The sequence below is a fragment of the Schistocerca americana genome, chromosome 8, assembly GCF_021461395.2.
Source record: "Schistocerca americana isolate TAMUIC-IGC-003095 chromosome 8, iqSchAmer2.1, whole genome shotgun sequence".
Lineage (NCBI taxonomy): Eukaryota > Metazoa > Arthropoda > Insecta > Orthoptera > Acrididae > Schistocerca > Schistocerca americana.
The window spans coordinates 340,516,443-340,537,304 of record NC_060126.1 but is presented as its reverse complement, the minus strand read 5'-3'; the positions used below and the strand labels follow the sequence as shown (position 1 = coordinate 340,537,304).

At 44.2% G+C, this 20,862-nt stretch overlaps 1 protein-coding gene and 1 non-coding gene across 2 annotated transcripts in view; both read right to left on the bottom strand.

Moving 5' to 3' along the window:
- LOC124544709 (lysosome membrane protein 2-like) overlaps nt 1-15,891 on the bottom strand; it is a 392,218-nt gene extending 376,327 nt beyond the window's left edge. Inside the window, exon 1 of the mRNA XM_047123353.1 lies at nt 15,703-15,891. Coding sequence (XP_046979309.1) covers nt 15,703-15,814 — 112 coding nt within the window. The 5' untranslated portion in view covers nt 15,815-15,891. The remainder of the gene's footprint in view (nt 1-15,702) is intronic.
- On the bottom strand, nt 10,522-10,595 carry Trnat-ugu. The gene has a single exon. It is a non-coding gene; the product is annotated as a tRNA-Thr (tRNA).
- Nucleotides 15,892-20,862: the final 4,971 nt, after the last annotated feature.

The following is a 20,862-nucleotide window of genomic DNA, read 5'->3' as shown; positions in this document are numbered from 1 at the left end:
GACGACAGTGAACATGGACCGGTTTAAGTACGCTAAAATGGCTGACAAGCATCTGGTTACAGGTCTGTGAACGGAAATGGACGAGCTGCAGTGAGAGAGTATTGACGGCACCTTCCCAATTGACGGGTTCTACAACACCAAACAATCGGACGTCGGCAAAGAGGCACATTCCGTGAGCAAATATGCATGATACAGGTCAGAATCGAACCGTGCGAACTACCGAAGTGGAAGACGAGATTCTGCTACATGCTGAAGAAACTCCATCTTAAAATACACGGCGTATTACACACATCCTTGGCGTTATGCATAGCCTAGTGTGGGATATGTTACATGACAAGCAGCTTCTTCCCATCAATGTCCAACGCTTGCCAGCTATAGCATCTGAAGATTTTCCCCAACGCGTGCAGTCCGCACAACGGTTTTTACAACAGGCTGTCCTCCACCCATTATATCTGGCCGAGGTTCTGTACACTGACGTGGCTTTGTTTAGTCCTGAAGGCTGTTTCAGTATCCACAATGCAATAGTTTTGTCACATGTGAATCCACGAGGTACTCGACCTCGTGCTCATAAACAACGACTAGTTGATGTGGAGGCCGGCATTCTCGGAGATACGTTGACTGGGTATCACATTTTTCCATTTCGCCTCAGCGGACGGAGATATTGCATCTTTGTGGAACGTATGTTGCCAGAACTGGTGGAGGATGTAACTCTGAATATTAGACAAAGGATGTCCTTTCAGCACGATGGGGCGTCGGCCCATTTCAGCACTGCCAAGAGAAACTATTTGAGAGCCGCCTTCGGAAATCGACGGATCGCCCGATATGGTCCTGCGGCCTGGCCTCCCGGTTCACCTGATTTCAAGTGTCTGGATTTCTTACTCTGAGGACGTATGAAGCAGCTGGTGTATGAAACCATTCTGGAGACAGAGGAAAACCCCGTCGCTAGAGTTGTCATCGCTGCTGGCACCATTGCGGACATGCCAGGAAACTTCGAACGGACACGACAGTCAATGTGCCGACGATTCTCTGCGTGCATACCGACCAAAGGTCGCGCTTTCGAGCAGCTCCTTGGAGTGTCCCAACTATAAGCTGCCTACTGAACTACATTCTGTGTAAATCATCGCTAGCGTCAGAAACTGGCGTCAGGGAACATATGTGGCTTAACTAAATGCACATATCAAAACCAGTTTTGCACCACGTCGGTTACGAGAGGTCCGGAACCTCTACAAAAAAACTGGAATAGAGATCAACTTAAACATTATTTCCGCCCTTTTTATTGCTTATGAAAACCAGACATTGCATGTTGTGCCGCCATACAGCGAGACCTTCAGAGGTGGTGGTCCAGATTGCTGTACACACCGATATCTCTAATACCCAGTAGCACGTCCTCTTGCATTGATGCATGCCTGTATTCGTCGTGGCATACTATCCCCAAGTTCTTCAAGGCACTGTTGGTCCAGATTTTCCAACTCATCAATGGCGATTCGGCGTAGGTCCTTCAGAGTGGTGGGTGGGTCACGTCGTCCGTAAACAGCCCTTTTCGATCTATCCCAGGCATGTTCGATAGGGTTAATGTCTGGAGAACATGCTGGCCACTCTAGTCCAGCGATGCCATTATCCTGAAGGAAATCATTCACAAGATGTGCACAATGGGGGCGCGAATTTTAGTCCATGAAGACGAATGCCTCGCCAATATGCTGCCGATATGGTTGCACTATCGGTCGGAGGATGGCATTCAAGTATCGTACAATTGTTACGGCGCCTTCCATGACCACCAGCGACGTACGTCGGCCCCACGTAATGCCACTCCAACACAGCAGGGAACCTCCACCTTGCTGCACTCGCTAGACAGTGTGTCTAAGGCGTTCAGCCTGACCGGGTTGCCTCTAAACATGTTTCCGACGATTGTCTGGTTGAAGGCATACGCGACACTCTTCGGTGAAGAGAACGCTTTGCCAATCCTGAGCGGTCCATTCCTCATGTTGTTGGGCCCATGTGCAGTGCGCTGCATGGTCTTGCGATTCCAAAGATGGACCTCGCCATGGACGTAGGGAGTGAAGTTGCACATCATGCAGCCTGTTGCGCACAGTTTGAGTCTTAACAGGACGTCCTGTGGCTGCACGAAAAGCATTATTCAACATGGTGACGTTGTTGTCAGGGTTCTTCCGAGCCATAATCCGTACGTAGTGGTTATCCACTGCAGTAGTAGCCCTTGGGCGGCCTGAGCGAGGAATGCCATCGACAGTCCGAACAACATCGCTTTGATTTACTCTGAGACACCTGGACACTTCCCTTGTTGAGAGCCCTTCCTAGCACAAAGTAACAATGCCGACGCGATCGAGGCGCGGTATTGACCGTCTAGGCATGGTTCAACTACAAACAACACGAGCCGTGTACCTCCTTCCTGGTGGAATGACAGGAACTGATTGGCTCTCGGACCCCCTCCGTCTAATAGGCGCTGCTCATGCATGGTTGTTTACATCTTTGGGCGGGCTTAGTGACATCTCTGAACAGTCAAAGGGCCCTGTGTCAGTGATACAATATCCACATCCAACGTCTATCTCCAGTAGTTCTGGGAACTGGGGAAGTGCAAACATTCTTTGATATTGTATATTTGTTTTGATGTTCTCTACTTCCTGTATTAATCTGAGCAAACAGTTTCAGAACATCCTGTGTACTTTGCCACAGCCATATATCATTTCATGTACCCCTGCAGTGAGGAAAGTACTGTCGCCTGGAAAGCATTCTAAAAACCGTAGTAACATGTTGTGATCACCAGAAGTGAACTGTGTCAATAACGAATAAAAATGTGCATGTTTAAGTATGTAAATGTGCTATCAATGACAAAATATTATTTTGGAACGAGAAAGGTCTACACCATTACCGGTTTTGAACTTAAAAATATTAATAACAAATGTATTTGTGTAACGAATAACAAAGACTATATCAAGTCATGGAATTTCTATGTTAGTATGGGCCAAAGACTTGGGTGAATAAAATTATCACATTGGTGTCAGCCCCCTAACGTACTAGAAGCTTTTTTACGAGGTTGCTTCCGAACGCACGAATTTGTTAATTGTTTTAAGATTTTTTCACAATACATGCATAAAAAGTATTTGTACTTTTAATCTCATTTCGTACCTCTACCTCCACGTAAATAAAATTAAATGGAAAAAATTATTGATAAAATTCAAGTTATTATCATTGGCCCTCTGCCAGTCTTTTGTCGTAATGGTGCATTGGCAGCCATTTTATGAAATATAATTAATCACAGGATTTTCTGGCTCCACCCACAAGATAACAAGAAAAATAATTTCAATATTTTTCTATCAGGAAAGGAAAATGTTTTTTGCAGAAAAGTTTTCATTAAATATACACGACAAACCCCAAGACAATTAATAATACGAGGCTGAGGCTTGCTTATGAGTAAATTGCCGACAGGTAAAATATCTGGTTTTCACCGCCGCATTATTCAAATCATAATTAGCAGTTAAAAGGTCAGTGTTTAACAAAGAGCCGGCCGGGGTGGCCGAGTGGTTCTAGGCGCTACAGTCTGGAACCGCGCGGCCGCTACGGTCGCAGGTTCGAATTCTGCCTCGGGCTTGGATGTGTGTGATGTCCTTAGGTTAGTTAGGTTTAAGTAGTTCTAAGTTCTAGGGGACTGATTACCTGAGAAGTTAAGTCCCATAGTGCTCGGAGGCATTTGAACCATTTTTTTAACAAAGAATTCACGTACCTTTGAGAATAATAGTGCAGCTACTTAGGTGATTATATCGTGTCTCTCTCTGCAACAATATTTATTTATCAGGCATTAACTACAGTTTTAAACAAGCCACGCGCATTTTTGGACTAGTCGTGTGTGTTGACCGCGTAAGTAAGTTGTTGCAACCCAGCATAGTGCCTTTACTCAGAATTACTTGCCTGCGTAGCAACGTTGATGATTGTTAGTGTATACTGCAGCCGCTACCACGAGCGTGCGAAATATACGCAACGTCACGACTTATAAATCCAAAAGTAACAAACGGATACCTTCTACGAAAAAACTAGGGATGGAGGGAGGGAGGGAGGGAGGGAGGGAGGGAGGGAGGGAGGGAGGGAGGGAGGGAGGGAGGGACGTTCAGTCACGCCCGTATTTCATTGTAAGAAGTGTTGTGTGTTGACTCAAAAACGTAGTCCATGAAACATTATTCCGAGGCACTCTGTATATGCTGTCAATTTAGAAAGGGACGGTAAACTCTCAGAATGAGCAGTAAGTTCTTAGTTGTTCTTGTTTGTTTTATTATTACTACTACTGCTTCGTTTCAAGGTACCATTTATAGAACGGTAATTCAGCAGTTGGCAATCAATGTTTACCAAAGGAAACACAGTTTTGATCGCAAGCTCTCACTGTCACCGATGCTGAATGTACACAGAGTGCTCGGAGCAGCTGGCTTCTTTGCTTGGTAAAGGTGCGAAAAGGACGCTAGATACTTGTTTGTATTGGCAGGTTTCCTATAAACTCTGTGCTCTGGAGTATTGTCAGGTCTTCTGTAGCACTACACATCTAAAAACAGGAGGTACACCTCACTCTCCATCTCCATGGCGATGCTGATTTTCGTATAAATGATGTTCGGAAAGTCATGTAATTTATGAAGCTCTTTTCTGTTGTGCTCCATAGAGCAAAGTTGTCATCCACATAGAGCCACAAGGTGGTTATAGTTCCACATTACTTAAAGTCGTTTGTTCGAAAAGCTCTATAAAAATGTTAGCTGCCCATCGCACCGTTCATACAATTTCCCAGTTTATTCAGAATAACTCGACCTCCACTTTTTTCGCCTGTCTCACTGTCTCAAAACTGCGCCCTCAGGGAGACGGCGCCCAGCGCACGCGCCCCGACAGCCATACCGCAGTTACATCACTGCGCAGACGCACTTCCGAGGAACTTCCCAACCATCTGCAATGTACAGACCCTTAAGAGCTGCTACTTGTCCACGACAATAGTTCGTCTAACACAACTAAAATATATGGGGCATCCTGGAGGGTGGAACACTTTAATAAACAACTGCCATCGTCAGTATATATATATATATATATATATAATGTCGCGGTATCTCCAGACAACTATTCACATCTGTGCGTATCACCAGTTAAAACCCATTTTGTACAAAGGAGGAAGATTAGGGTTTAACGTCCTGTAGACGTCACTTGCTGTGGAGAACATGATATAATAGGACAAGGACTAGGAAGGAAAACGGCCATGTCATTACCCAAGAAAGCATTCCGCCATCTGAAAACTAGAGATAACCTAAATCTGGACGGAAGGATGCGGATCTGAGCTACTATTCTTTTGAATCAGAGTCCAGTATCCCAAGTTCCATCTCGCCCAGTGCCGACTTTTCTAACTACAGTATTTTCTGATTTTTGTAAATAATATCAAATAGCATTGCACTGCATTTCAATGTTTATAGCTAATTATTTTTATACTGCACTTATTTCTTTCTCGCATTTTTATACTTGTTGCCAAAAGTCAGCAAATTTAGAGCTTTAAATAATTTAACGAAGCAAGAAGCAACCGATAGTAGATTGGGCTGGTGTGGAACGGAGAAAGGAATATCTTTAACATTAGTTTTGCTGCAGAATCCTTTAATATATTCTCAGTTCTAATATTGTAAATATCCTTGAGAGGGAAAAGCTGCTGTCCACAAATCAGCACAGATTTAGAATGCATGGCTTCTGCGCAACTCAGCTTGTCCTTTTCCCACATGATATCCTGCAAACCATGGATGAAGGACAACACACAAATCCAATATTCCTAGATTTCCGTAAAGCATTTGGCACGGTGCCAAACTGCTCACTGGTAACGAAGGTACAAGCATACGAATAGGCTCCGAGAAGTGAGTGGCTCCAAGACTTCTTTAGCAATGGAACCCAGTATGCTGTCCTCGAAGGCGAGTGTTCATCAGAAGCACGAGTATTGTCAAGAGTGCCCCAGGGAAGTGTGGGAAGACCGTTTTGGCAGAAGGGGTAAGCAACATTCTGCGGCTGTTTGCTGATGATGCTATCGTGTAGAAGGATTCAAGATGACATATTTCGAGTTGGTTTGATAACTAACAGATAGCTCTAAATGCAGAAATATGTAAATTAATGCAGATGAGTAGGGAAAACAAATCAATCATGTTAAAGTGCAGCATTAGTGGTGTGCTGCTTAACACAGCTACGTCAATTAAATAGGTCGATATGAAGTGGAATTAGCAGCTAAGGATTGTAGTAGAGAAAGTGCATGGTCGACTTCGGTTTATTGGAAGAATTTTAGGATCGGATAGGATTGTTTTGGGGAAGAGACCAAACAGCGAGGTCATCGGTCTCATCGGATTAGGGAAGGAAGGGGAAGGAAATCGGCCGTGCCCTTTCAAAGGAACCATCCCGGCATTTGCCTGGAGCGATTTAGGGAAATCACGGAAAACCCAAATCAGGCTAGCCGGGTGCGGGATTGAACCGTCGTCCTCCCGAATGCGAGTCCAGTGTGCTAACCACTGCGCCACTTCGCTCGGTGAAGAATTTTAGTTAAGTGTGATTGATCTGTAAGGCGGATCGAATACGTACGACCCATTGTTCTGTACTGTTTGGTTGGTTTAAAGGATGGGGTGGGGGGGGGGGGGGGCAAACTGCTACTGGAGATGCTTCGGGAACTCAAATGGGACTCTGTGGAGGGAGGGTGACGTTCTTTTAGAGTAGCACTACTGAGAAAATTTAGAGAACCGGCTTTTGAGGCTGACTGCAGAAAGATTCTACAGCCGCCAAAGTACATTTCGTGTAAGGACCACGAAAATATTAAAGAGATTATGACTCGTTCGAAGCCATATAGACAGTCGTCTTCCCTAGCTTTATTTGAGAGTGGAACAGGAAGGGAATTGTCTAGTAGTGGTGTGCGATACCCTCCGCCACGCAGCATACGGTGGCTTGCGGAGTATGTATGTAATGTAGGGTTAGATATTAGCTTTCGTTCACTGTAGAGGTGAGTAACATTTCGTCATCGGGGTGGCAATAATCGATAATCTTTCGAGAAAAGCATGTTAGGACTTTTTTCATGGAGCGTAAGAAACCTACCGAGAATCTGACACTCGACGACTTGTGATTTAGGCACTGGTTCTCCTGAACACGTGTCGAAATTAGGAGTTTAAATACACATCCGTAATTATTAGGGCCCGGATTTTAATTACCTAAAAACAGTGAAATATGTAAGCATTTATGACCTAAAACTTGATCTTAAAAATAAAATATGACTTAATACAAGTTTATTTAAAGCATTCTTGTTTGTTTATTTAATTTTTTATCCACCATAAAGTAATACAAAATCCACTTCTCAAAATACTGTAAGTATAGTTCTTTCTTTCTGTAGGGTTTGTGGCTAATTTGCAGGAAATTAATTTGTCCACGTCAGGGTAATTTGATCGCACCTCTTCGGCAACTCTGCGCAATGCATGTGCAAGGCAAGTGGCGTACACCATAATGGGGTAGAGAATCTGAAGCCCTTCGGCTGCTTTAGCCACATATGAAGCAACATCTGTTACAAGCAGCAAAACATTGTCTTTTTTCACACCATCCGGCCACAGTAGCTTCAGAGAGTTGTTAAACAAAAACGCAGTCGTCAAATTGTTTACTCTATCGAGAGCTTCACACGGTAGTAGGAACATATCTCCAGGGCCATCAACTTTTAGAGCACCAACAACAACATTTGCAATATATCGGCCACTAACATCCGTAGTTTCATCTATCGACAGCCAGATCTTTTGCTCAGCAATAGCAATTCGTATTTTGTTGAGCGCATCATTGGAGCATACGGATAAATAGTTCTTTCTCAGTGTAGATGCATCTGGAACTGGATGTGTTGTATACTTCTCCAAGAACCGTCTGAAGCGAGGATTCTTCAGCGTTTCCAATGGGATGTTGCAGGACACCATCATCTCACACAAATCCTTGCAGAATGATTGAACGGTTGACGATTTACCTGTCTGTTCAAATAACAGCGTTTGCCTGCTCTTATTTTCAGCACTTCGTTTCACACAGCTGCTGTGTTTAGCGGTATTACAGTGTTGTTGCACATTAAAGCGCTTTTCTGCACTAACTTTAACTTCACACAGTTTACAAAATAATATTTTCCCTCAATACTAAAGAACTTCTCCCCAAATTCTCGAACATATCCTCGCAACTTCACGCTGTCGGAGCACTTTACTTTAGGCATGTTATTACGGTATGATTATTACGGTAGAAGACGCCTTTGTTGGCTCTGAGAGAGTATAGTCGACTCTGCGCAACGCGAAACGACTGTTGTGGTACACCGATTTTCTGCTACAGTCCTGAGAAATAAAGCTGTGTACTAATTTATCTGTCTGTCTTTCATAATAACACGTTAAATATTGTCTCGTGAGCAAGATATTCCTTTTCTTAGTCGTGTGTCCCGTAAGATACGAGAAAAACCGTATATGCATTTTTGGCAAAAGTTGACGGAAATATGACCTATTATATTAAAAGTTAGCCGCAATATGACCTATTACTAAAATTTGTTGAAATATGACGATGCACAATCAAAATACATTTTACGACACTAAAATGCCTAGATTTGTGTATAAATTATTCTAAAATTCGCCCTATAGTTCAGAAAAAAAATATGACTTGCCATTAAATCCAGGCCCTAGTAATTATGCAAATGGTTCATTCTGGGAGAAGTGACACTGATATACAGTATTCACCTAACGACATGGCTAACGAGTTTTGTAAATATGACATATTATTGGTTATTTAGCAGTCGAGCTTTCCTTTTTTACAATATTTCGACGACTGCCAGTCGAAGTGCTACGTACAGGAATCTGATGCGTGATCTACCTCGAGATTCTAACCAGATTCGACGTACGCTATTGTTGAGTAGCGCACCTATTTAAAGTATATTTCGACGTACCTATGACCTTCATGAGCACTTGTTTCCGTGCTCGTGCCGTTATTCCACTAAAGTTGTGGAAGATGAAGATGAAATAATGTAGAAGATGAGTGAATGTCAGAATCGCTGTAAGCAACAAAATATCTTAACATTGACAGCTGGGAGACGAGCTTAGCCCGTCAGGCATGGTCTGGCGCTCTAAACTGATACTGCTAAATCCACGTGGCGTTGGGTTCGAGGTCATCGTGATATCAACCATTCAACAGATGAGGCCACTAAACTGGGCTGTCTTTCCAGTACAAGTCGGCAGCAAGAAGCAGGTCGCGTGTCGGCAGGAGATGTAATTCTCGCATTTCCTGCTGGTTTCATCATTTACATAACGACTTCGTTTGAATCTCTGAGAGACAGAAGTCGTGGGGGTAGCGATATGCAAAAACACAGATGACGCTAGAGTCTCATACGCACGGTTTAAGAAGGCAGTGCATTGTCGGAGCTGTCATTTATACTCACATGAAAAGGTTTCCGATGTGATTATGGCCGCACAGTGGAAATTAAGACTTTAAACACGGAATAGTAGTTGGAGCTAGACGCATGGGACATTCCATTTCGACGTAATTAGGAAATTTAGTATTCCGAGATCCACAGTGTCAAGAGTGAACCGAGATACCCAATTTCAGACATTAACCCTCACCACGGACAACGCAGTGGTCGACGGACTTCACTTAACGACCGAGAGCAGCAGCGTTTACGTAGAATATTCAGTGTTAACAGACAAGCAAGGCTGCGTGAGATATCCGCATAAATCAATATAGGACGTACGAGCGTATCTGTTACGACAGTGCGGCAAAATGTGGCATTAATGGGCTGTGGCAGCGGACGACCGATGCGAGGACTTTTGATAACAGCACATCGTCTGCAGCGCTACTTCTGGGCCCGTGACCATATCGGTTGGGCCCTAGACGACTGGAAAACCGTGGCCTCGTCACATGAGCCCCGATTTCAGTTGTTAAGAGGTGATGGTAGGGTTCGAATGTGGAGCAGATCCCACGAGCCCATGGACCCAAATTGCCAACGAGGCACTGTTCAAGCTGGTGATGGCTCCATAATGATGACGGCTGTGTTTACACGGAATAGACTGCGTCCTCTGGTACAACTGAACCGATCATTGCCTGGAAATGGTTTTGTTCGGCTACTCGGAGACCATCTGATGCCATTCATGGAGGGTAACTATGTATAATGTCATCATGCCACAGTTTCTCGCGATTGGTTTAAAGAACATTCTGGACATTTCGAGCGGATGATTTGCTCACCCGGATCGCCCGATATGAGTCCCATCTAACATTTATTGGACATAGTCGCGAGGTCAGTTCGTATACAAAATCACGCACCGGTGGTACTTTCACAATTATGGACGATTGTAGAGGCAGCACGGCTCAGTGCATGTGCAAGGACTTCCAACGATTTGTTGAGTCCATGCCACGTCGAGTTGCAGCACTAAGCCGGGTAAAAGGAGGTTCGATACTAATAGGAATGAAATTACAACGAAATGAATACCCTTAGCTGCATACAGGCGTTGATATAAGTCAACGGGGTCAGTTGAAACTGTATGCCCCGACCGGGACTCGAACCCGGGATCTCCTGCTTACATGGCAGACGCTCTATCCATCTGAGCCACCGAGGACACAGAGGATAGTGCGACTGCAGGGACTTATCTCTGGCACGCCTCCCGTGAGACCCACATTCTCAACTTATTGTCCCACACTATATTCATAGTGCATCTGCCCATTATACTCATTACTGGCGGCTTTACTGCCGATTCCTGTAAGAGTTCGGGCACTGTTGGTGCATCCACACAGAAGAAGATGGTCAAATGGCCGGTGAGCCTTAGCTGTATATATATGAAGATGGTATCTGTTCTTTCGGACATGTCTGAAAGAACAGGTACCATCTTCATATATACTAATAGGTATCCCACGACTTTTGTCACATCAGTGTCCAGCTGAGTCGGCGAGATCCCTGGCCGCCGTGTGGTGGGCTAGGCACGACTGCTTCGCACGTCTACCTCAAGCCGTCATTTATCGGTAGCAGCCATTTGCGCTACACAGTTGAGAAGTGGCAACAGCACTGCCAGATATATCTTGCATCATCTTTCGCCAACTCTGATACAAGTAATTTGTTCCCTTCTGCTCGTACTGAAGCGAAGCAGATGGTTCAAGACCAATTACATTGTCCTCAGGATCACCTGTTAAGCTTTAAGCATCTATCTGGGAAAGTGTGTTATTAGATTATGATAACATTGATAGAGGCGGCGCCGACTTAAGAGACAGGATGGACATTTGGACTGACGATCAGATCCCAGCATTTCCACCCAGATTTAGATTTTTCATGGATTCCCTAAATAACGCAAATGACAGTATACTTCCTTTGAATAGGACACAGCCTATTTCCTGCGCCATCCTCTCTTAGTCCAAGCTAGTGTTCTGTTTTCACTGAACTCATCATAAGATATTGAAACCTTTTCTTCCTTATTTTAGAGTCTAATACCAGTTCAATTTTCTGATGGTTCTTTCAATATCCTTCAAATGAGAATGTTCTGCTTGTAACAGCCTATCTACACACTAGGCAAAGAACTTTGACTTCCACCCAACGTACCTTGTTAGTAATTACCATCTGCATCGACAGTAATACACCAACAGTGCCAGCCGGCCGGAGTGGGCGAGCGGTTCTAGGCGCTTCAGTTCGGAACCGCGCGACCGCTCCGGTCGCAGGTTCGAATCCTGCCTCGGGCATGCATGTGTGTGATGTCTTTAGGTTTGTTAGGTTTAAGTAGTTCTAAGTTCTAAGGGACTGATGACCTCAGATGTTAAGTGCCATAGTGCTCAGAGCCATTTGAACCAACAGCGCGTATTATTGTTAACTTATGTGACATTCAGTTAAGGGTCCTTGTATGCTATCCTTACCACCGCCTCCCCCACCCCCGAAAATGATTGCTCAGGCTGCTGTTCCTCCCGTGATCAACTGCACGATGGAAATCATACTAAATTGCAGGGTTCTAATGCTGGTAGAACTGGGTTAAATATTACGGTGCAAACTTGGCGATCTCTGCATATGCAGCTTAGAATCCCAATTAAACCCCTAGTTTTGCAGGGAACCGTTCACCATCTTATCGTCTACAAGTGTAAAGGATTTGAACACAAAAGGCAGTCAATAACATCGATTCGTGGCTTTCAAACAACTGATTAATGCTCAACTGTAACAAAATGAATCGCATACCGTTTCTGGCACCGAACTTCTCCAAAAGTGAAATTGCTTTGTCCCAAAGTGGTCAGCCAGCGGAGTCGACCATTTAAAATAGTTAGACTCAGAATAAATTGAAGGTTTTCTTGGAAGTATCGCTTTCGCAATATGGTGTAGTAACTGAATGCTACCGTATATCTTCACTGTAAGAATGACCTCCACTGTGACACAAACGCGTAGGTTTGTTTACTTTCACTCCATTATCTCTTATGGCGTTATATTTTTGGGGAGCTCTGTCTATTCATCAAGAATATTCTTAGCCTGGAGAAGCGCTGTCTGGCTGATCTGCGGTCTGTTTTTCAGATGTGGGATGCATTGTTGAGAATACTGACTCAATCAGAAGAAACTGCAACATTCATTCTTTCGTTCAGCAAATATTAGAATCATAAATAATGTGCACTTGGGTAATAATTTAAGTATTGTACAGAAATGTGTACTCTGTTCACCACGTTTCATTTCCAATAGGCTTCCAGCAGAACGGGAAAAATTGTCTGATAAACCGTCAAATCCGAGCTGAAAGGTTTCCTTGTGATCCATACCTATTCTGTACAGGAGCTCCTCGCAGCAGGTGAGAACTCTACTCTGTAATTTGTAATTTATTCGAAAATTCTCAATTTAGTTTCGAGTTTTATTCTCAATTCAGTTTCGGGTTTCATTAATTTTTGTAAGTTTTCTAATGATTATTGCGTAAACCATGTACTGACTCGTTCAGTGACCATGTAGCTTTGGTTGGCATGGTACAATTGAAACCGATATATAAATAATGAGCCTGCTCACCAGACAATGCTCCATCGCCTTTGTGTCCAAACAAAATCTACGTATTGCTTATGAAACGTGCTTGTCAGGTTATCGATTGTGATAGTGGGACGTCAATTTTACCGGTGCCTCCGAAACAGTTCGAAGAACATAGACCTGATTTCACACACACTTATAGAAAGTTTGCGAACATTTTGAAGGAATAGATCCTTCTGAATTAGGTATTAAACAAGGCAGAGTCTCCCAGGCAAGTCTTACGTATCTTCTCCAACCATATAGCCAAATAAAATGAAAATGCATCTCCAGAATTCAATGCTGACGGAAAATTAGTCACACGTATGCTTCAAAACGGAAACAGCTTGACCAACGGACGCTTCCTTTCTCTCTTGTTTATCAGTAATTTGTCTGGGAAAAGGCGAAGTTTAATTTGTGGGGATCTTGCAGTCTCTTGTTAGAGAAAAAGGTCATTGTTGGCGGTATAACTGTATGATACATTAGACAAAAATGCGTAAGAACATGAGTAACAACTGCAGGAGAGAAAAGAAAATGTACCTAGCTTTTCTTACCGCTCTCACTAATTAGAAATCAAAGCACTCCTTCCAAATACTAAAGAATAATCCCGAAACCAGAGGCTGCGAGATCGAATACACCTGTCACTTGTGATCGTTAAACTGTGACGTAGCTGCACGTCACCAATCAGTACCTGGTATAGCGTCATGCTCAAATAACTGGTCCGAAACAGTGGGATGCAATCCAAGTCAAACTCATTCTGGCTTTCTGTACACCTATCCGTTGGCATAAAACACATGCTGTGTATAACAACACAACAGTTGCTAAGTGAGTTTTAAAAAGCGTAGCAGGGTCATTTTGTGCTGGTATAAAATTGACAACTGTGTTTTGTTAGAGTCGTTTTAGTAACATTTCAATAACTTGACGAATTTTGACCTGTGCAACGATAATGACACCACGAAATTGTTAATTGGTGCTTATATGTCTGTAAGGTCAAAATGAAAGGAGTGAAGAAAATACTACACCACTGATATTTACTGATATGCCTCAAAAATGCCATCGTAATGATTTGGATAGCTTGCAGGCTGACTGCTCTTCCTAAATAATTTGATTCACCTTTTCGAGTCAACTGAGTCGGCTGTTGCGATAGCAACAACATGGAGGGCGACTGTGAAATGATAATGGCGACAGTTTTATCTTTGTGTGAAGATTCATGTACCAGCACGGAGGGAAATGGTTTAGAAGGAAGGAAGGAAGGAAGAAAGACGAGTCTAGCGTCCAGTCAACACCAGTAAAGGTCTTTCAGTTTCTCAACCTGCCAACTGGGAAGAAAGTACTTGTTTGCGGCCTTATTTAATGAAGTATGCGTGCACACATCTTCAGTGATTTAGTCAAACTGGAGGATAACAACCACGATTGCTGGACGGCGCCCTTGCATCCCGCTCTTCATAACTGCGCGGCCCATGTTCTAACCACTGTGCAGGTTAGAGAATAATTCGGTTGCAACTTTGAACATCGTTGGTGTAATAACTGTAGCAGTAACAAGTTACCTCAGCAACCTGCTATGGAATTCATGATGGTGACACAGTAGCCATATTCCACAAAGACCGCAGGATACGAAGGAGAACACTAATACCATCGAAGACTGGGCTTACAAATTAAAATGAAGCATCTGTGGAATAACAATTTTGGAGGCTATTTGGTCATACTGAAATATTGCCATTATTGGTGATACACGCACGACTGTGTACCTCAAAGAATCTCCTTTGATTCTCGAAAGTTATCATCCATTTCAGAGACTAAGCGAGGCGGCGTAATGGTTAAATAAAACAACTCGCTTTCGGGAGGACTGGGCTTCGGATCCCCATATGGCTATTCAAATTTTCCATTTGACTTGGGTTTCCTGAATAGCTTAATCTGATTGCCAGGATATTACCGTTGAAAAGGACTTGGCCGATTACTGTCCTCAACGCTAATTCGTGTTCCAGTGACATCGTCGACAGGAAGAAATACCATAATCCTCCATCCTTGATCTGTCATAAAATGCAGAGGACTCTGAACACTTGGCTCAAGTGTAATATGACAGATTGGCGTTTTCGGTAGGTACAATATTCCAGTCGACTTTTTTAAAACTGATACGATATACTAACTAGTTATGAAGAAGGTGCAGACTCATTGCCAGAGTGGAGTATTTCTTGGACCACGTGCAACTAAACATCGTGGTAGCAGCCGAAAGAAAGTAAAATTAGGCATACATTAACTCCCACAATCCTAGCGCCTAGCAGTGGCTCGAAAACTTTTTAATGATACAATAAATCTTATCGAATTAAAAAGCGACTGGTTGCTCACTTTTTAATCACAGTGACATTTCGTCATCTTCAACCGATGTAATGAACAACGCGACAAAATATCCAGTTATGGTAGACTGGAAATTCATGACTACTTAACATCAAAAGGATCGCCATGTTCATACATATGAGCTGAATTGAGAAAGCAACATTCGCATCCTACTCAGCAACAAACTTAATACGTTCTTGAGGAGAAAACATTTCTTTATTTAACTAAGTTAGTTTCAGTGAGTTTGAAGCTTTCCATCTAAGTAAAAGTTTTAATAATTAGTTTATGAACGTTACGACAAGGAGAACTACGAGAAAGCCATTTTTGCAGCGCAAAGCGTTGCAATTGTTTGTACAACAATTACTTTCCTGAGCTGAACACGAACGTACCAGCATAGAGGGCTGCGGGGGAACATCTGGATGGCTCCTTCATCTCGTCGTCAGCAGACTTTCTGACGGGGCTGTACTTCACCCCGTCCGCCGTGATGTGATTTTCCGACATGTTGCTGGCTCGCGAAACAACGTCTACAGTCCGGACCGCGCACAGGGACAACAACACACACGTCCTCTCCCCTCAGCTGACCGCCGAGGACTGAGCGCTGATAAACACGTGCCCACCCAGGCCACGGCAACACACGGCGTCGACTGCGCATGCGCCAGGCATGCAGCGGCAAAAACGACACGGTTCCGCGTCACGCCGTTCTGTCTCTACGCACGTGGCACCTGCCGAACGGTGTTGCTGGTGATGAATGAAGCATGCCGCGTGTTTCAAACGTTCCCGGAATCTCCATGTAACAGCTCGCAACCACTGTGTCTCTCGTGCATTTTTTCGGAAGTTGTGTCTCAATCCGAGCACGACCCGGCTTTACCAAACTGAGATTCCTTGTCCGTCATGTGGCAAAGAGCAGTCTCCCTGTGTACGACAGTCACAATTGAAGTCGAATTACTCTATTCAGCAATGTCTCGTGCGGTGCACCAAGAACTCCAAGACGGTATTCGGACACTTGCGAACGAGGTAATTTGCGACTCACGACATTGCTGTTTTTATCTACTTTGAAGGGTTGAGTACCATTGTCTCCTCCTCCTCCTCCCCTACCACCTTGCTCCTTGAATTCCTCTAGACGGTTGCACCTGCTTCGAAGGGATAAGACTACGCTGGTCGAAAGGCAAGTCCTTATGCTCACTTTTCTTCTGAAGTTTCGAGTGTGACCATCAACATGAAAATTATTACACCGACCAAGGGCAGGCCTTCTATTTATTAAAGTTGTTACGCGAATCGTAAGGTGATGGAATGTAAATAAAGGTGCTGTTGCGTGGGTATGCTCACGTCAAAAATCTTGCAAGGGAAGGACGCATTCGAAGGAAGAAGAGATGTTTAACGTATCAGAACATCTCTGTGGACCACATAATGATGCTGCTCTGGAAATGGAGAAATAGTGGAGAGTATACAATAGGAAATTAAAAATCGAGAAAAATAAATCCAAAGCCCTCTAAGGTATCAGATGCTATGGGCATTAAAGATATTAATTTTTTCGTTATATGTTTGTGTGAAAACATGTGATACTCCAGGCTTATTTGTTCTTGTATGACCTGTGTTCGGCGTCTTATCTGTCTGCACGGGAAGCAGAAGGTGATGCTATTGTGCAATTTACACTAATTGCATTTGACTTAAACGTGATCTGACTTGGTGTAATGTTATTAATACGAGGGTTGGAACTTAAACAGTGGCAACACTGCTGTGGAGACACTATGCAATGGAATCTACTATTGTCGCTGAAAGCAGATGTTGTTGTCATACCTACCTTACCTCCGAACAAATGGACTCGCCCTTGCGTCACTGGCGTGCGCACAATCGAGGGAAAAACAGTCACTTGTGAGCGAGCGGTCTAACGTAACGGTGTCACTATGTTTTCGAAACGGGAACAACGGAGTTTGATCAAGATTGAATGTGCCAGAGGTCGTACAGCACTACAGTGTCTTCATGGTCTTAAAGAGGCGTGCGGGGAATAGGCATTGCCGTACAGAACACTAGCACGTTGGGTAAAAGCCTTGAACGAAGATCGGCAAACTGTGGCAAAGATGCATCGGGCAGGTGGTCCTAGCGTCTCTGAAGAAGACGTGTATTCTGTTGCCGCGTAAGTGGACTGTGGCCGGCCGCTGTGACCGAGCGGCTCTAGGCGCTTCAGTCTGGAACCGCGCGACCGCTAGTGTCGGAGGTTCGAATCCTGCCTCGGGCATGGATGTGTGTGATGTCCTTAGGTTAGTTGGTTTAAGTAGTTCTAAGTTTCAGGGGACTGATGACCTCAGATGTTAAGTCCCATAGTGCTCAAAGCCATTTGAACCATTTGAGTGGACAGTGATCGACGCCATACGATCCGTGAGCTAGCCCACGAAACCAGATTAGCGCATACGACTGTGCTTCGTACCCTGAATGAACGCCTGGGCATACGAAAAATTGCATCACGATGGGTTCCGCATGACTTGATGGAAATGCAGCAGTGGATGCGTTACGATGCTGCTCAGACGCACTTGGAGCGCTATGAGCGCGAAGGAGAGGCTTTCTTACGCCGTATCGTAACACTGGATTAGACATGGGCCACATCGTACGAGCCAAAACTGAAACGCCAATCGAACGAATGGTGTCATTACGGGTCGTCGCTAAAGTTGAAAGTGCGTCAGAGCCCCAGTATGGTGAAAGTTATGGTGATTCTCGTGTACGACTGTGATGGTGTTATCTTAACGCATTGCGTTCCTCCACGGCAGACCGTCAATGCACAGTATTACTGTTCGTTTTTGGATCATCACCTGCGACCAGCTTTGTGAAAGAAGCGGCGACGCTTTCTGCACAACCCACCCATCATTTTGCACGACAATGCGCGGGCGCATACAGCGCAAGCTGTACTGGGAAGTACTGTAGCATCCACCATACTCTCCTGACTTAAGTCCTTGTGACTTCGATTGAATTCCGAAGATGAAGGAACCACTTCGTGGTACTCGCTTCAGAACTGTTCCAGAGATTCGACAGGCAGTAGACCGCTCCATTCGCACCATCAACTGAACAGGCTCTGCTAACGGTAAACTGCGCCATCCACATTGCTGGCAGCGGGTTCTACACAACGCTGGTGAGTACTGTGAAGGGCAGTAACAGGTGCTAACATGTAACTCTTTTGTATCGGTTGTGAAGAAATAGTTGCCTCTATTTCAGTTCCAACCCTCGTACTTCCTGTCCTAATCTTGTTGCTGAATATATGTTTCGATTGTTTAGTCGGAAGCGGAAACGATGTTGATGTTACTAATACATTGAGATGACAAAATTCACAGGATAGCGATATGCATATATACATATGGCGGGAGCATCGCATACACAAGGTATAAAAAGGGAGCATTGGCGGAGCTGTCATTTGTACTCACGTCATTCGTGTGAAAAGGTTTGCGATGTGATTACGGCCGTTCACCGGGAATTAACATAATTTGAACGCTGAATCATAGCTAGACGCAAGGGACATTCCATTTCGAGAATCCTTACGGAATTCAGTATTCCGAGATCCACAGTGTCAATAGTGTGCAGGGAATACCAAATTCCAGGGATTACGCCACCGAAAATGCAGTGGCCGATGGCCTTCAATTAACCACCGATCTCAGCGGCGTTTGCATAGAGTTGTAGGTGCTGACAGACAAGGAAAATTGCGTGAAATAATTGCAGAAAGCAATGTGGGACGTACGACGAACATATCCGTTAGGAGAGACCTGCGAAATTTGGCGTTACCAGACGATGGCAGAAGATGAGCGACGTGAATGCTTTTGCTAACAGCACGCCACAGTCTGCAGTGCCTGGTCTGGACTCGTGACCATACGGGTTGGAAGCAAGGCGACTGGAAAACCGTGGCCTCGTCAGGTATATCCCAATTTCAGTTTCTGACAGGTGATGGTAAGGTTGAAGTGTCACGCAAACCCCACGAAGCAGTGGACCCAAGTTGTCAACAAATCACTATGCAAGCTGGTGGTGGATCCATAATGGTACGGGCTCTGTTTTCATGGAACGGACTGGGTCCTCTGGTACAACTGAACTGATCGTTGACCGGAAATGGTTCTTGGAGACCATTTGTAGCCATTCATGAATTGCATGTTCCCAAAAAAACGATGGGACCTTTATGTATGAAAACGCGCCATTTCACCTGGCCGCAATTGTTCTCGATTGGTTTGAAAAACATCGTGGATAAGATTTGGCCAACCCGATCGCTCAACATCATTCCTAGCGAGCGAACATTTACGAGACATAATGGAGAGTTCAGTTCGTGCACAAAATTCTGTACCGGCAACACTTCCGCAGTTACGGATGGCTATCGAGGCAACACGTCTCAGTATTTCTGCAGGCGTCGTCCAACGACTTGTTGAGGACATGCCACGTGGAGCACGTCCTCGTAAAAGGAGATCCGGTTCGACAGTAGGAGGTAGTCCATGAATTTTGTCACCTCAATGCACAGTGATGCTACTGATTGGCAGTCATTGCTGCGTCCATAAATGCCTACTGCATGATCAATAAAAGAACCTATGTCTTTTCCAGAATTTGGTTTTCGAAGCCCGACTGATTTAAAGAAATACAGCTCTTCTACGCTAATACTATCGCTGAAATATTTCAGTTTCTTTCCACTGTCATGAATAACTTTATTAGTACCGGATCAACAATGTGCTGATCCAGAGAAAATTCGTTCTCGTCATTAATATAATTCCTTTTTCTCTCCTTTTCTGTTAATCATGCTGAACAAATAACGTTTAATCATATACCAAGGTGGGAAGGAGAATTGTAAGAGGGAGAAGAAGACGACTCGAGAAGAAACTACGCAGTTACTCGAGATATACGTGGATCAAGTGGGAAATCTGCATAATCTGAAGCTTATGACTTCGTCGCAGGGATGCCAAACTAAGATTCTATGAAGAGGAAGTTGCGTCTCCAGCGTAATCAACTGCGGAGGAACCAACAAGAGCCCAAGAACTCTTATGAAACTGATCTTCGTGAAGATAACTAAAAATGGAACATCTTACTAGTTTTTTCTAGAAGACTATAGATTAGAGCAGAGAATAATCATGAAAATAAAGCATAAAAACATCTTCCCATTTCTTTCTGGACGGAACATTTAGGAGCCGCACCAAGCAGACTTAAGGACGCCCAAGTAACAAAACATGTTTCCTGCTGTATTTGCACCGCCCCTTAATAAGAACAAAGACACACATGTTCGCCTATTTCTTCTGCTTAAATAAGCTGTTCCTTAGCGGTGTCATAGATAAACGAACGTCGATTTTAAGGCAGCTGCGATATCGGCCCTTCGTCGAGTTCTCCTATCAAATGAAATAAGCGGATGTTATTTTCATATGAAGAAGAGTTTTGGTGAAGACGTCAAGTTCTCGGCCTAACTTAGCATTGACGCAAGAACGAAGTTTGAAGACTTCACGTCTGCATGTGTGTAAAACCGGAGGACGTAGGTAAAGAATGGCTTGAGATTCATGCACAAGCTCTCTCAGCTGTTTGGCTACTTTGTTGACAAATGGCTA